Source organism: Archocentrus centrarchus, chromosome 18, assembly GCF_007364275.1.
Source record: "Archocentrus centrarchus isolate MPI-CPG fArcCen1 chromosome 18, fArcCen1, whole genome shotgun sequence".
Classification (NCBI taxonomy): Eukaryota; Metazoa; Chordata; class Actinopteri; order Cichliformes; family Cichlidae; genus Archocentrus; species Archocentrus centrarchus.
The window spans coordinates 9,058,998-9,076,820 of NC_044363.1; the positions used below are offsets into that span (position 1 = coordinate 9,058,998).

General features: G+C 40.9%; 1 protein-coding gene across 7 annotated transcripts; it reads left to right on the forward strand.

The window, feature by feature from the left end:
• The first annotated feature begins 1,517 nt into the window (after nucleotides 1-1,517).
• LOC115796695 (myelin-oligodendrocyte glycoprotein-like) lies at nucleotides 1,518-17,535 on the forward strand. 7 transcript variants are annotated; one of them, XM_030753073.1, is made up of 6 exons: nucleotides 1,561-1,685; nucleotides 13,688-13,802; nucleotides 14,452-14,811; nucleotides 15,776-15,868; nucleotides 15,964-16,061; nucleotides 16,144-17,535. In XM_030753073.1, the coding sequence occupies exons 2-6, from the start codon at nucleotides 13,739-13,741 to the stop codon at nucleotides 16,186-16,188; spliced, it is 660 nt and encodes a 219-aa protein (XP_030608933.1). In that variant the 5' UTR covers nucleotides 1,561-1,685; nucleotides 13,688-13,738; the 3' UTR covers nucleotides 16,189-17,535. The 7 variants fall into 7 exon arrangements, with proteins under 7 accessions (XP_030608928.1, XP_030608930.1, XP_030608929.1 ...); XM_030753072.1 differs by lacking the exon at nucleotides 1,561-1,685 and adding an exon at nucleotides 12,372-12,516; XM_030753074.1 differs by lacking the exon at nucleotides 1,561-1,685 and adding an exon at nucleotides 12,372-12,516 and having other exon boundaries at nucleotides 15,967-16,061.
• The last annotated feature ends 288 nt before the right edge of the window (nucleotides 17,536-17,823 follow it).

The window sequence follows — 17,823 nt, forward strand, 5'->3', positions numbered from 1 at the left end:
TGCTGTATTTTTTTGACCTTTGAAGTTTTTCACGTTTCTCTTCCTGGTGAACTTCGCCAATATTCCCTCACCTCTGCCAAACAACATAACCGTCCACTTCCAGGGAAGCTCAGAGAGCAGCTGACAGAAAGAGGATGTTTGCAGGTGAGCTGGAGTTTCCACTGATGCTGTGTGAAAGCATCGGTTTGAATGATGCCGGAAACACAGAGGTGTGAGTGCTCTTTTTATTTAAATGGATTAAACATATTTGTAATCACTTCCATTGTTACCTGATGATAACACTGACGTGTTGATGCATTTCACGCACTGACAAACTGGCAGGCAGAGAGAGTGCTGACTGAAAATGATGAATCTGCAGATTTCAGTCACAGATTCAATTCATTTTTATTTATATAGCACCAAATCACAACAAACAGTCAGCATTTTGTGTTGTAAGGTAAAGACCCTACAATGATTACAGAAAAAACCCAACAGTCAAAACACTCATAGTCAAACTATGAGCAAACACTTGGCAACAGTGAGAAGGAAAAACCTCCAGCAGAACCAGGCTCAGGGACGGGCAGTCATCTGCTGTGACTGGTTGGGCTGAGAGGAGGCAGCCTGAGATTAATAGTAATGATTAAATATAGAGTGGGGTATAAATGGCCTGATGATAATGAATTATAACAATCCAGTCTAGAAGTAATAAATGAATGAATTAGCTTTTCAGCATCAATCCGAGAAAGGTGTTTCTAATTTTAGAAATATTGCACAAATAAAAAAAAAGTGGTCGTACGTATTTGTTTAATATGTGCATTGAAGGACATGTCCTGGTCCTCCAAGATTCCTCATAGTGTTACTGGAAGTCGAGGTAACGACATTGAGTGTTTGGTTTGACACCATGTTTTATAAGATTTGTTCAAGAATTTCAGTTTTATTTAGATTTTGAAGCAGGAAATTAGAAATCATCAAGGCTTTAATGTGTTTGAGACATTACGACACTAAAATTCCTCAGACATGACTGGAAACACCAAATTCCTGAGTGAATGATGAACTTTATCAGCTGCTTGATCAGATTTCACTTCCTCACATCCCGGAGAACCAAACAAATACGTGAACTTTAATATTTCACCGTTAAATTAATATTTTAGTGTCAGAATGATTCGGTCCTCCATATGGCGCAGCCTCAGTCAGTAACTGAAGCTGACTCAGGTTGCCCCACAGCCCCCCTTGAGCGACTCTGAGACAGGAAGTTTTCTTAAGGAAAAGTTGGCAACACTGTTCACATGTGCCTGTAATCGGAGCTGAACGGAGCCAGAACTGTGGCTCTTTATAAAGTGGAAAAAATGAGAAGAAAACGATCAAAATAAAGATTTTTGTGCCAAGAACTGATTCTCATCAGGAGAAAAATGCTTCTATAGAAATCTAGGCTGGAAATGTCACGTAACAACCGTAACCAAAACAAAGACGTAATCGCGGGCGGAAAAAAGGGGGCGGGTCACGTAGGGAATTTCCACGTCACGACGTTATTAGAGCGTCACTTTAGAGCGTTTCAGGAGTTTGATTGAAGAACGGAAGAAGAGCGGGTCTCTCTGCACTTGATACTATGATCCTGCACAGCTCTCATTTTAAGGAGTCTTCTTACACTTTTTCACTCTGGACTTTAATGCTGTGCTCAGCTTTCGCCTTAAGGACTCATGTTCAAGGTAAGCGGATATTTTACTTAAACAACTTAGTTTACATTATTGGAAAAGCGGTTAAGCCAAACTCACTGTTAACCTTTTTTTAAGGAAGAAACTGCTGGTTATTCACAGAATAGTCTCGAGTTAAACTATTTACGGTCCCGCAAATTCTGACACGATCTGATACCAAGTAAATTCAGTGATACCAAACCTCCTAAAATAACTCCTAACATAGGTTATAGGTGGCTCATAGTTGATGGTGAACAGCATCATATCTGTTCAATGAGCCTCTGTAATGGAGGCTGCCCTTCTTGGGAATGAACGAGGATAATAAGGGGCTGACTCCTCTGTCTACGATCTCAACAGGCCGGTCAGAACCGATGGCTCAGCCTTAGATGAATCCACGGTCCACAAGGTAGTTGTTGTTCACTTGTTTATTTAACAGTAGCTTTATTCCACGAATATACATCCATACAGTGACTGTGGAGAATGAGGAGTCAGATGGAGTGAGGATAGAGTAGGATGGTGTGAGATGCTGTGGTTTAGTCTCATGGATGCACACCACTAACCCAGCATGAAAAGAAGGGAGGAAAAAAGTCCACACAGGGAATAAACGTCTACTGATCGTCCTCACAAACAGCTCCAACCAAATTCATTTCCTCACATATTCACCTGAGATGAGACAGATTTAGAGCCTTCTGATTGGTGCAGGGGAAAGGGCCGATTTGAGGCTGGTTGAGGATAATACCTACATTCTTTAATCCAGAACGTTTACTGGACCACGGCTGACTGGATGGCCTTTTGTACAGCATCCTTAAACACATGGGTTTCCAGATCAGCTGCTGGAAGTGAAGATACGTTTCTAATGGAGGGTGAAATGTCTTCCACTTTAGAGCCAGACCAAATGAAAAAAAGTGTCATCAATGTAATTTGATTAATTTGAACTTAATTTTTAAAGTGTGGAACACTTCTGTAACCCCAAACACAAAGATTCACAGGGCTGTTAATCAGCTTCAGGTCTTTAGTGTGTAACTCTATAGGCCTCTGTGGGAGTTCAGGAGGTTTCATCTTCCATCTGTTTCCAGGTGAGGTTCTGGTGATTGGTTCAGGTCTTCCAATCATCGCTGCTCCGGGTGATGATGTGATCCTGCCGTGCCACCTGGAGCCCTTGTTTGATGTTCGGGGTCTGACGGTGGAGTGGTCCCAACCAGACCTGAAGCCCGACCCGTCAGACCGGCTGAGTCGAGTCGAGTACGTTCATCTGTACCGGGACAGGAAGGAGGTCCCCGACATGAAGCTGGCATCGTACTTCAGGAGGACGGAGCTGTTCATGGACGACCTGAAACACGGGAACATTTCACTGAAGATCCTGAACGTGTCGGAGGAAGACAGCGGCAGATACAGATGTTTCATCCCGAAGCTGCGGAGCAGAGTGAAGGCCGCCATCGTTCAGCTCGTAGTTGGTGAGAAGATTTGTCTGGATGATGTTTGTAGTTCCAAACTCAAATCCAAAGACTCTGATTGTTGTTTTTGTGTATTTTTTGTACACCATTACAAACATTCAGGCTCATTTTATCCACAGATCATGACTCTAATGTTTTGTTTTTTTCTTTTAAGATCCAAACTTCACTAAAACCTCAACAACAGAGACACCGCTGCATCCCAGAAACCTCCAAACTCCAGATCCTCAGGATGAGATTGCAGGAAATGGTGAGAAAACTTTCCAACTTTTTTCTGCTTCATTTCTGTTTTGGTGAGTTTTTGAGTTTGTGGTGACTTTCGGTTCTACCTCAGCAGGTCGGTCCAGGGTCTCGGTGGTCGTTGTTGTCATCGTCTTCATATCAGTTGTAGCTTTCGCTGCTTTCGCTGCATATTTCTCTCAACGCTTCTGTCTGAAACAATCTGTAAGTGAGAAACAAACAAACACGAACATGTTGTTGCTTCTTGTGCCGTCAGATTGACTCATTGTTCATCTTCTCTCAGCAGAAGCATCCAGATAATGAGACTCAAAAACAACCACTACCAGTCTAGGTGCCTTGCTCAAGGGAGCGTTAGTGTAAATGGAAGTCTGTCTTGGACCTTCAGTCAGATTGGGATTCGACCCAGCAGCCACCAGCAGCACTGAGATCCATCATAACATCACTTCTACAAAAGCATTCGAGTCTTATTTGAACTCGAACTTTGACCCCAGCTGAAGATTCAAACCACGTCCAGTTTATCGAGCACATTTTCACACAAAGAAAACAGAGTGGAAAATCAGAGCATCTCAACAGTAAATGGCCCATTTTATTTTTTAGAGAAAATAAACGATAAAGAAGTTCAGCAAAGAAGCAGGTCTGCAGAATGGATTCAGCGGTGGACTGAGGGGGGGGGGGGGGGGGGGGGGGGGGGGGGCGCAGTCTTTCTACAGTCAAGGTTAAAGCATCCATCCATCCATCCATCCATCCATCCTGAATGCAAATGATTCCAAGCAGTTTAATGAGGTGTTTGAGGGGTTTCAGGGTTTCAGGTGTTTCCGTCATCCAGCTTCAGGTGTGGCTGCTGTCAAACTCTGGGGGATCAGCTTGGAAACATCAATCACTGAAACTGATAGACTTCCTCCTGAACAGCTTTCAGTCCAATACTGTGAAGTTCAGCCTGACGGACAAACACAAATAGTTCAGTTTTACATCTTACTGGTTAAAGTTTCAGTGAAACCTCTCTGATGGACAAATTAAAGGGTTAAACTCCTCCCTGATCCTCACTGTTGGACTGAAGTGGATCCAGTACAGATCACAGCATTAAGGGAAGTTTCCATCAGTGTGGACGTTTCTGACTCAGCTCATGAGGAAAGATGGAAATAAAAAGTCACCTGAAAACTGTGTTGGAGACACAGAAGATCAGAAAAGCAGCAGCAGCTTTGAAGGAGCACAAACAGGATTCCTGGAGCTCACATGGAGAATCCTCTGTTTTATGGACCTTACTGCAGGAATGCCGGCTTTGGAAGCACATTTGATGAGCTCTGATTGTTTCTGTTACTTCACATGTTTTTTTTTTTTTTTCTCTCATCTTTAATGTGTCAGAGAAACTGAGCTATAAGCTGATTACCGAGAGTCACTCAGAGGCTCCTACACTGTGGTCAATAGTTTAATGCACTTTGTCAAATATTTATCAAATAATTTGAATGATTTATCTTTTACAGGAACGACTAATTTATTGAGTTTAGTTTGAAGCTTCCTGCTGGTCAGGACTTCATGTTCAATCTGTTTATAGTTATTTATTGAAAGCTGCTTGATCCTGATACAGAGCTCCAGGTTCTGTCAGGAAAACTGGAAGTTTGTCTTTTATTCTTTGGTTCATGGTTAAAGTCAGACACACAGTTTGGGCTGTGAGCTGCAGCTGTGAGCCCGCTCAGCCTCATGCTCTTATCTTGATGCCTCACATATTTCAGCTGAACACAGTGGAAACATTGTTGCAGGTGTGTGTAGACTTGTGATGTTGTATGGATGTGTTTCTGCCTGCAGTGAAGTTGTACTCTGATTTGTGAATATGTGAAGTTATTTGCAGATATGAATGTAAACTGCTGAATAACTTTTACTTGTTTGTAGGGCTGCATAAAACGATTATTTTAATAATCGAGTATTCTATCGATTATTCCAGCGATTAATCGAGTAATCGGATAAGAAATACTTTTTTTTATTAACAGTTTATCTGCATATTTTAACTTCCGTACTGCAGTTTTTCGCCTGTGAACAAACAGCGGTGGATGGAGCAGCTACAAAGTTCTCTTTTCTTCACCTTAACACTTGCTGATCAGGTGCTTGATGAAGGACCTCCAGCTGTTTCACAGATTTAATGGTGGTTACTAAAAGAAAAAGCTGCTGTTTTGGACGCTGGAAAAACGTTTCCTTTTTCACTAATTGAGCTCACCGTCACAGCTTCGCCTCTTTGCGCTTGCGCAGTTAAAACCGCTGCCTGCTATGAGTGTTTTGAAAAACTAGTGGCTGCGGGAGCCATGGCGCATGTGTGAGTAATGGTGTAATGCTTTGTATTCACAAGCATTCTCGAAAATACGTTTCTACTGCAGGTCTATATTTAGTCACTAATAAGGGATTAAAGTATAAAAAATATTTTGAAGGAGCCCCTCGGTCCTGGGGGGCGGGCCTTCCGGTACTGAACCATCGCTAGTGCTAATGGCCCGCGCTCGCTAGCAAACCAGTTCTGGTAGCTACAGCTGAAGTAAAGACAAAAATAGCAGCTGAAATTCTCAGCGAGCACAACACACACAGACACACAGAGAGCAGTGGAGGCGTGGAAATGCATGTCAGCGACAGTTGCCACCCGTCCCGTAAAGTACGGAACACGGCATGTTACGGAGCCGTATTCCACGGAGTCCCGTAACATACGGGGTTCTGTATTTTACGAGACAGGTGGCAACTCTAGTGATGATCCACTCTGTGTGAAAGGAAATCAATCGCAGCGACGGAGAGCTTTTTAGAATGTGTGCTTGTGTATACGTGAGTGATTCACACTCCAGTCCAGTAGGTGGCGGTAATGCAGTTCTATGTTGGTTTGCCAGCCCCCAATAAACCCACAAAAAAACGTCAGCACAAATGCTGCTAATGCTAGTGAGGAGCGCCGCTTACACCGAGACAGCTGAGCGCTGCAGAGTTTAAACGAAGCATCGACACAGTAAATTTGTGTCGATAAATTTTTAGAATCGATTTAATCGAGTTAATCGATGAATCGTTGCAGCCCTACTTGTTTGTGTTGTTGTTGTTTTCACTGCTTGCAGATTTTATTTGGTAATTTGTTTCCTATTCTTCTTGTTTTAACTCTTTATTAACTTTATTGTATTTTTGTCTTTATTTATTTATTTATTTATTGTCATGTATTGTTTCCTGTTTCCATTTCATGCAGTTTTCAAACAGTTGCACCAAATGAAAGTTTGTATGTTTGAGTTTTGTGTGTCTGTTGTGTTTCAGGGAGGTTAAATGCACTCCAGTGTTCACCTGAGTTTATTCTTCTTTTTTTTTTTTTTTATTCAATTTATTTTGAACAATCAAAATAAAATAAAAAGAAAACAACAACGAAAATAAATAAACGTGTAGGAAAATAAAACATACATATATCCATATATGCATATATACATATATTCACCTATATAACAAATGCAAATCAAACATCAATAAATAAATAAATAAAATGACCAGCAATGTATTTTTATAACAATCTCAAGGTGTTCGAAAAGGGAGCAGGAAGAAGCAATAGCTTATCTAGTCCTGTCCCCATTGCCGTTTACAAATTCATAATTAAACTGGATTATAATATTAACCAAACATGCATACGCTAACACCAGCATGCATGGCTACACACACCTACCCATGCCAAAGTGCCCTGTGATACAATCTACCCAATCTTCTATAGATCATTTTAATGTACATGAAGCTACAATCCAATAATAACAAAATAACAAAACATCTCATTCGTATTTATACACATTATTTATATATTCTTGTTGATGTTGTTGAATAAAATCAGTATGAAGTGAATCCAGTGACTGAAGGTCAAATGAATCAGTAACTGTGTGTCCTCACGGTGTCTGCTGTGTGTGTCTCCTTCATCACTCACACTGATTTCAGCTGCTGTCAAATGCAACTCCTCACTGTAAAGTGTCCTTAGCTGACCTCAGTCTGATGCATCATTCTGTGTTATATATGTGTGTGTCTCTCAGTTAATGTTCTGTGTTATGAAGCTTCCATCAGTCTCGTGTTTCTCACAGTTTGGTCAGAAACTGCACACGAGCAGCTGACTGGAGGTCAGTTTCAGGGCTCTGGGAGTGTTCGTCCTGTTCCTCCTCACATTTGAGCTTTTTGGACCTCATGCTGAGAGTTTGAGTCAAATCTACCAAATACAAGTTCAACACTTGGAATCAGCTCCACATATTTCATCTGCTTAATGTGAGCAGGCCTCACCTGCAGCTTCATGTCTGTGTTTAATGCAGTGCTGCCTGATAATAGTTTACAGGTGCTGGTCATGAAATAAGAATATCATGAAAAAGTTGATTTATTTCAGTAATTCCATTCAAAAAGTGAAACTTGTATATTATTTCATTCATTACTCACAGACTGATATATTTCAAATGTTTGTTTCTTTTAATTTTGATGATTATAACTGACAACTAATGAAAACCCCAAATTCAGTATCTCAGAAAATTAGAATATTGTGAAAAGGTTCAATATGGACGACACCTGGTGCCACACTCTAATCAGCTAATTTAATCAGTTAATTAGTTACACAGCACCTGGATCCATTTATGTAAATCCAGAAAACTGTGAGTCAGTAAAAAGTTCAAACTGTTTTGGTAACACTTGTGGTTAAATGTTAAAGATAGCAGGAAATAAACAGACCAGAAGAGAGTGCAGCTCTGCACTGTCATGGTCAGCTCAGAGTTGACCTTAGTTGCTAAACAAGGAAGGAATTCCCTCATTACTGAATCATTACTGGACTGAGCTATAAATAACTCCTTAAGGAGAGTTTTTCACAGGAGGGTGACTCACACTCATTATCAGATGGTACAGATGGTTTGGCTGGCCAAGGCACCACGCCTTGGTGTCTCCTCAGACGGGCTGGAGGAGGTGGCTGGGGAAAGGGAGGTCTGGGCTTCTCTGCTTAGGCTGCTGCCCCCACGACCCGACCGTAAAGCTGCTTCAGCCTGATACAGAGCTCCAGTTTATTTAAGGAAAACTGTTTCTGTATTTTTGCCACTTAAAGCTACAAAGATTGTGTAAACTGATACTTTGGATCATGTGGGTAACAGTGTTGCATTGTTCTGAGTGACTCAGTCTACAAAATACACTAATAAAGAGGACCTTTGGTTTACACGTGCTTCTAAGACTTGATCATTTCACTTCCTCTGTCACTGCTGTCTCATCCTCTTTCAGGGTTGTTTGTGTGCGGTGGGAAGGAAACTGCAGTATATAAACTTCAGTGTATAATTACTGTTCTATAAAGTATTGTAATGTCAAATAAATTGGTTTAACCACTTTTAGAGGCATTTATCAACAAATTCAACATGAAAAAAGTGGATTTTTAACTTATTTTAACTGTTTTGTAACTGTTACAGTTTGGTCATCAATAAGTTGGCTCAATAGAAAAAAATGATGCCAGTTTGGGGACTCAGAGAGGGGTTTTATTTTTTAAATAATATTTTAGAAACACTTTTTTCCAACAGCTAGGTTTCCATTTTGCATCAGGGAAAATGTTATTTACACAACAAATGTGTGTTTTAGTGTTTTTTACAAAGATGATGTTCAATTTCATGTGTACACATTAGACAGCAGATCTGTGTGAGACGGCCAAAGGAAATGTGGAGCAGAGAACAGATGCTGAACAATAAGGTAAGTCAGACACACACATTCTGAACTGTTTGTGTGTCAGTGTTTGTTTAAACAGTGTGCTGCCAGTGCCTCTGTGTCTGCATGTGTGTTAGATCGAGTGAAGCAGTGAGAGAGTGAGACAGTCAGCCACGTCCAACAGTAACCGCTGAATTATGGATTAAAGAAAACTTTTGCTGGCATTTTCTTGCCCATCCTGTCAACGTGCCGATGAGGTAAACTGTTCCGCTCTTTGTCCGGACCCTCACCCAGGACCCTACCAGGGGGGGGAAAGCTCCCGAACAACACAGCTCCTGGGTTCACTGGGACACACAAACCCCTCCACCATGATAAGGTGGCGATTCACGGAGGAGTCCATCTTTATTTGTAAGTAGAACATGATATCAGGATATTCAGTCATAATGTTTGTGCCTCAAATGGTTTTAAGTTTTATAAAGTTTGTTCAATAACTTCAGTTTTACCTAAATTTAGAAGCAGGAAATTAGAGCTTATCCAGGCCTTTTTGTCTTTAAGATACACTGCTGGCCAAAAAAAAAAAAAAAAGAGTGGCCACCTGGATTGAACTAAGCAAATAGGTATGAGCCTCCTATTGGATAATTACTGCATGGGCAATTATCTTTCAGCTGGCACCAAGTTATTTAACTGGTGCAATGAGTTGCTTCTCGTTTCTTCAACAAGAAACGAGGAAAAGATGTTGAAAAGCTGTCAGTCTGTTTGAGAAGAGTCAAATCATTGGCATGCATCAAGCAGAGAGAACATTTAAGGAGATTGTAGAAACTCCTGAAATTGGGTTAAGGACTGTCCAACCCATTTTTAAAAACTGGAAGGATAGTGGGGACCCATCGTCTTCCAGAGTGATGGGTGCATCAGTTTAAGAAGAGACGCAGGTGAAGTGATGCACCCATCATGCATAGTGCCTATACTGTACAAGCCTGTGGGGGCAGTGCTATGATCTGGGGCAGCTGCTGTTGGTCAGGTTCAGCAACATTATGTGCTCAAAGAATGAGGTCAGCTGACTACCTGAATATACTGAATGACCAGGTTATTCCATCAATGGATTTTTTCTTCCCTGATGGCACGGACATATTCCAAGATGACAATGCCAGGATTCATCGGGCTTGAATTGTGAAAGAGTGGTTCTGGGAGCGTGAGACATCATTTTCACACATGGATTGGCCTCCACAGAGTCCAGACCTCAACCCCACTGAGAATCTTTGGGATGTGTTGGAGAAGGCTTTGCGCAGTGGTCAGAATCTGCCATCATCACTGCAGGATCTTGGTGAAAAATTAATGCAACACTGGATGGAAATAAATCTTGTGACATTGCAAAAGCTTATCGAAACAATGCCACAGCGAATACATGCTGTAATCAAAGCTAAAGGCGGTCCAACGATATAGTAGTGTACCACCTTTTTTTTTCTTTTTTTTTGGCCAGGCATTGTATTACTGCACTTTAACTATTTGATGTCTTTATGACAATAAAATATTTCATACACGATATGAGACGCCGAATTCCTGAATGAATGATAAAATGTATCAGCTGCTGTTCCTGAAAAACAGTGAAGGCTGCTTGATCAGATTTTACTCCCTCATATCCTGGAGTTTAAATAAACAAACAATGTGAACTTTGAAATTTCCCCCTTAAATCCATATTTTAGTGTCAGAATTATTCAGATGATGCCTGTTAATCAGTCAATCCATCATCAGAACATTTTTAACAACACCCAATCTTTCTGCTGCTTTTCTTTGCTGTTTTACAGCCTCATTAAATACATATTTGAAGGGTTTTGTTTTATTGTTTATTGTTCATTTGTTTTACCGTTGAACAGATAAAATATTGAGGACATCACTTTGGTATCTCTTTTATGTTCATCGCTTACATTTTATTACCTAAACTTTGATTTGATTAGTCAAAATATCCGCATTTCAAATGGCTTCACATAATGAAGCAGTCCTGTGATTTTAGAAAACAGGGCCTCGTTTGGCTTTTATCACGTGATCTTCTCAAAAACGAAACGGGCCTGGATACAGGCTTCGTTTGGACACGCCCCTTTTGCTCGGTACAGGACTCGGGGCTTCGGTACAGGACGTAACATCACTACTTTCAGGAGTTTGATTGAACAACGGATTTTAGTCACAGATTCAATTCAATTTTATTTATATAGCACCAAATCACAACAGTCAGCATTTTATGTTGTAAGGTAAAGACCCTACAATGATTACAGAAAAAAACCCAACAGTCAAAACACTCATAACTATGAGCAAACACTTGGCAACAGTGAGAAGGAAAAACCTCCAGCAGAACCAGGCTCAGGGACGGGCAGTCATCTGCTGTGACTGGTTGGGCTGAGAGGAGGCAGCCTGAGATTAATAGTAATGATTAAATATAGAGTGGGGTATAAATGGCCTGATGATAATGAATTATAACAATCCAGTCTAGAAGTAATAAATGAATGAATTAGCTTTTCAGCATCAATAAGAGAAAGGATGTTTCTAATTTTAGAAATATTGCACAAATAAAAAAAAGTGGTCGTACGTATTTGTTTAATATGTGCATTGAAGGACATGTCCTGGTCCTCCAAGATTCCTCATAGTGTTACTGGAGGTCGAGGTAACATCATTGAGTGTTTGGTTTGACACCATGTTTTATAAGATTTGTTCAAGAATTTCAGTTTTATTTAGATTTTGAAGCAGGAAATTAGAAATCATCAAGGCTTTAATGTGTTTGAGACATTACGACACTAAAATTCCTCAGACATGACTGGAAACACCAAATTCCTGAGTGAATGATGAACTTTATCAGCTGCTGTTCCTGAAACACAGTGAAGGCTGCTTGATCAGATTTCACTTCCTCACATCCTGGAGTTTAAAGAATCAAACAAACACGTGAACTTTAATATTTCACCGTTAAATTAATATTTTAGTGTCAGAATGATTCGGTCCTCCATATGGTGCAGCCTCAGTCAGTAACTGAAGCTGACTCAGGTTGCCCCACAGCCCCCCTTGAGCGACTCTGAGACAGGAAGTTTTCTTAAGGAAAAGTTGGCAACACTGTTCACATGTGCCTGTAATCGGAGCTGAACGGAGCCAGAACTGTGGCTCTTTATAAAGTGGAAAAAATGAGAAGAAAACGATCAAAATAAAGATTTTTGTGCCAAGAACTGATTCTCATCAGGAGAAAAATGCTTCTATAGAAATCTAGGCTGGAAATGTCACGTAACAACCGTAACCAAAACAAAGACGTAAACGTGGGCGGAAAAAAGGGGGCGGGTCACGTAGGGAATTTCCACGTCACGACGTTATTAGAGCGTCACTTGAGAGCGTTTCAGGAGTTTGATTGAAGAACGGAAGAAGAGCGGGTCTCTCTGCACTTGATACTATGATCCTGCACAGCTCTCATTTTAAGGAGTCTTCTTACACTTTTTCACTCTGGACTTTAATGCTGTGCTCAGCTTTCGTCTTAAGGACTCATGTTCAAGGTAAGCGGATATTTTACTTAAACGCCACAACTTAGTTTACATTATTGGAAAAGCGGTTAAGCCAAACTCACTGTTAACCTTTTTTTAAGGAAGAAACTGCTGGTTATTCACAGAATAGTCTCGAGTTAAACCATTTACGGTCCCGCAAAATCTGACACGATCTGACACCAAGTAAATTCAGTGATACTAAACCTCCTAAAATAACTCCTAACATAAGTTATAGGTGGCTCATAGTTGATGGTGAACAGCATCATATCTGTTCAATGAGCCTCTGTAATGGAGGCTGATCTTCTTGAGAATGAACGAGGATAATAAGGGGCTGACTCCTCTGTCTACGATCTCAACAGGCCGGTCAGAACCGATGGCTCAGCCTTAGATGAATCCACGGTCCACAAGGTAGTTGTTGTTCACTTGTTTATTTAACAGCAGCTTTATTCCACGAATATACGTCCATACAGTGACTGTGGAGAGTGAGGAGTCAGATGGAGTGAGGATAGAGTAGGATGGTGTGAGATGCTGTGGTTTAGTCTCATGGATGCACACCACTAACCCAGCATGAAAAGAAGGGAGGAAAAAAGTCCACACAGGGAATAAACGTCTACTGATCGTCCTCGCAAACAGCTCCAACCAAATTCATTTCCTCACATATTCACCTGAGATGAGACAGATTTAGAGCCTTCTGATTGGTGCAGGGGAATGGGCCGATTTGAGGCTGGTTGAGGATAATGCCTACATTCTTATGCTTACATTACTGTAAATGCGGTTAAGCCAAACTCACTGTTAGCCTTTCTTCTTTCATACGCGTCATTGAAATTGATGACAGCCGTCAGTGAATTTGAGACGCTTACAAAAAAGCTTTAAACGCGAGTTCTGCGCTGATAATGAGCGAGCTTTTCTCTGTTAATTTTAGTGTCTTTATAAAGGTTCTGAAAACATTAAATATTATCGTATATGCGGACACTAAAAGTCAAATGTTATCTGAAAATATGTTTTTATGTTCATATTTAAGGAAGAAACTGCTGGTTATTCACAGAAAAGTCCCGAGTTGAACTAAAACTAGACTAAAACTAAAACTATTAAGATGACTAAATTATGACTAAAACAAAATCGGAATTTGCTGTCAAAATTAACACTGGTGTTGAGCTGTAACAGAGTTTTTGACTGTCTGCAGGGTTTGTATGAAGAAGAGGAGGAAGATGATCTGGATTCCTGTTGAGGTTTCATGATGGATTTGAAGTCTTTCCCCGGGGTGTCTCTGTGGACTTTCATCCTCAGTTTGGTTAAAGGTAAATGATGTGTTTCTACTGCAGACTCTACTTTAAGTTCATTTTAAATAGCTACATTTAACTGATGCTAAAATCTACTGTCAAAATCTTTGCACTCTGACAGTGGTTTTTAATTTCTAATGATTTATAAATGGAGACAGCATGCCTGATTACAGCAAGTTTGCTGTGACTGTGAGTTCAACAACAGGACAGCAGAGGGCTGCAAACGCTGAGAGCTCAAAGCTGTGTGAATGTTCCTCAGCTGGATATACAAATTCAAGGTTCCTCTGTGTTTCTGCTTAAATCCAGGGTTACAGATTATTATTAGATGTTAAGGTTCCATCTAAAGGAGGGACACAGGATTAAAATGTCATCTTACAAACTTTAATGTTTGTGATTTTTCTCAAATTTAACTAATAACAGTGGGAGTGGATGTTTGAGGTGCTCGTCTTTAGCGCTCACAGGTAAATCCTGCTCTCCCTGAGACGAAGCAAGACAAAGTGGACCAGATTAAATCAAACCTTTTTCATTTAGTAAAAGCAGTAAAACACAATGAAAACAGCTGAGTGCACAGAAACTGTGTAGGAACGTGAAATAGTCTGTTGTTCTTCACAGTTGTGATATTTTCTAGTGTTCTCAGTGTGTCTGCTCCTCTCTGTCTCCTCCACAGGATCATTTGTAGTGAATGTGACTCAGAGCTCCTATCAGGCAGAGGAGAACCACAACATCACACTGGAGTGGACGTTCACCACCAAATCAGACGCGTTCATCTCATCACTGAAAGTCCGCTGTAGACTGAGAGCTGATCAAAAATACTCAGTTCTTTATTATGTGTTTGATGGAGTCGAGTTCTCAGACGTTCAGGATGAAAAGTTTTCAGGGCGAGTCCAGAGTGACAAAGACGCCCTCAGAGAAGGACGAATCAGACTGCAGCTGTCCAGACTCAGCACTGAGGACTCGGGTCTGTACCTGTGTGAGGTGACCACAGGTGATGGCAGCGGCTACAACAGCTGCAGAGTCACCGTCTCTGGTAAGAGGATTCATTTTAAAGCTGGGATCACTCTGAGCTGTTAACATAAGAGTGCATTTGTAAATCTAACATCAGAGTTTTTGCCTCTTAAATGTTGTCAGTCTGGCTCACGGGCAATGATAGATAACAGGAGTTTATTTGTCCAAAAACTAATGTGAAAACAAGAATGCTCCATGAGGTGTGAATATCAGCACTTCCAATGTGTCAGTAGTTTGATGAATGGAGGGATGTTGAGTATGCTGCAGAGTAAAACCTGACGAACCCCGCTAAACCTGACGAACCCCGCCAACCCTGACGAACCCCGCCAACCCTGACAAACCCCACTAAACCTGACGAACCCCGCTAAACCTGACAAACCCCGCTAAACCTAAATAAATTGCCATGGTGCTGAATGAACAGAGGTAAAACCCTTAGAGCTGAAACAGCCAGCTCTTAAATGCCCCTTCAGTAAATCAAATTTACTAACATACTTGGCATGGCCTACCTGGTCAATGCAATCTTCTATTCGGGGCAATGGGAAGGAATCAGGCTTAGTAAATGTGTTGTTTTTTTGTTTTTTTTTTCCTTTTGTTTAACGTGTGTGTGTGTGTGTGTGTGTGTGTGTGTGTATAACATGAGGTTGCATAAGATGCAAAACGACTGAGAACTTGTTTCTTGGAGCCTCTCTGTGTACTGGTACCACCAACTGACTTTGTGCTGACTTGTTATGTCACCAATCCTGATTCCTTTTTCTTTTTTTAAACACACTGTTTACACTGATCAGCTGTTCGAGCTGCTCCAAACTTTGCTGCACTGTTTAAGCTTGAGGTTTATTCTAGTGGTGCTGTTGTGATCCAGGAGGATCCAGCAGACCTTCATCATCCTGTCTGCTGAAAGTCAGGTTTCATATTTTTGTGCTCTGTTACTAACTTTAAGATTCATTTTATCAACAGATTATGACTTTTTTTTTTTTTATGTCTTTTAGATCCAAACTTTCCTAAAACCTCAACAACGCAGACGCTCCTGCATCCCAGAAACCTCCAAACTCCAGATCATCAGGATGAGATTCCAGGAAACGGTGAGAAAACAGTCCAACTTTTCTCTGCATTATTTCTGTTTGGATGAGTTTTTGTGTATTTGTGGTGACCTTGTTTATTTCTATTACTTCATCAGCAGGTCGGTGCAGGGTCTCTGTGGTCATCGTTGTCGTCGCCTTCATATCAGTCGTAGTTGTCACATATTTCTCTCACCGCCTTCGTCTGAAACTAAATGTAAGAGAGAAACAAACAAACACAAACATGTTGTTGCTTCTTGTGCCGTCAGACTGACTCATTATTGAACTTCTTTCAACAGAAGCGTCCAGAGGATGAGACACAAAAACAACCACTACCAGTGTAGGTGCCTTGCTCAAAGGAGCGTTGGTGTTAATGGAGCATAGAACATCGAGCTTAATTGACTCTGGATCTTCACTGGCAGGCTGGGGATTCAAACCAGCAGCACTGAGATCCATCATAAGGTCATGTCTACAAGTCTGACATGAGTCTGATTTGAACTTGAACTTTGACCCCAGCTGAAGACTCAAACCATGTCCAGATTATTTACAGAGCAGATTTTCAAAGAACAAAGTTTTGTGCAACTCTGAGAACCACAGAGTGTAAAAGAGGAAACAGCTGTTTGATCAATGAACCATAAAGATGTCTTAATCAGACTGGATCCAGCATCACCCACTGAAACAGATGGATTCATCAAAGCTGTTTGGGGGGATTTAAAGGACCTGAGTGTAGGAGCGCAGACCTCTGGGACCACATTCACTGAGCTCTGACAGTTTGTGTGACTTCATGTTTTTGTTCTACCATTAATGTCACTGAGAAACTGAGCTAGAAGCAGATTCCATAAGTACCTCAGAGGCCTCCTACACTGTGTTAATGAACTGCTGCACAAATGTCTTTGTTTCTGCTCTGTCATGGCCGCCTCTCCTTCTATTCATGGTTAAACTCACACACACTGAGTGTGAGCTGCAGCGTGACCTTCAGCTCGCTCATTTTATTGCCTCAAATATTTCAGTTCAACTCCAACCACTTTCACCACTTCCATCAATGGACACAATTTACATGCAGCGACGCAAAAGGAGGGCACAGCACATTATCAGGACCCACACCACCTGCCCACACTTTCCTCAGGTCCAAACACACGCACAGCACCATCATCAGTTCATTTCCTGCCACCGTCAGACTGATGGCATCCCAGCACTCTGAGTAAAGAACTGTTCACTTCCAAAATCCACTGTGTAATGTTTCTAATGTGAATAAATATAATGTGCAACATTGATTTCTTGAAACAACATTCATTGGTGCAATATCTGTTTGATCTACATGTGCAGAGTACACTGTGTTTGGAATATTTAGTGAGCAATAACTGCTGTTCACAGTCTCCAGTAGCCTCGTACTTTGGAATATAGATTTATTAGAAGCACATACTTTTTATACTTTGTTTCTATCTATATATTTTTATATCTGCATTGCTGTTTCCTGTTTTTATAGCAAATGCAAATGAAGTCCCTTAAATCTTGACAGCTGCATGTTGTTTGAGTTGTGGTGTCTGTTGTCTTATTTTGTTGCTGCTTTCACTGCTTGTAGTCTTTGGTTTTAAAAGTTGCTTTTTAAACCCTTGACAAAGGGTTGTGTACTGACATTGGCATCGTTGTACTGATTTAATTATTTAAATATTTTTATTTTATTTTTTGTCTGTTTGTGGTCAGACTCTTTCTGTTGTTGCACTAAATGAAAGTTTTGTGTGTTTGTAGTCTTTGTATATCAGATGTGTTACAGGGATATTCAGATGCACTGCAGGCTGTTCAGCTGAAGTGAATCAGAGAGCACACACAGCTCGTGTTACTGTTGCTCCTTCACGCTCAGGTTTTCTATACCAGACATCCATTAATATCATAAAAGTGAATTCTTTGTGGCCACAATAACATGCAGAGAGTGTGACATGTCTCTCTGCTCATCACAACATTCTGCGCTTCCTGGTATC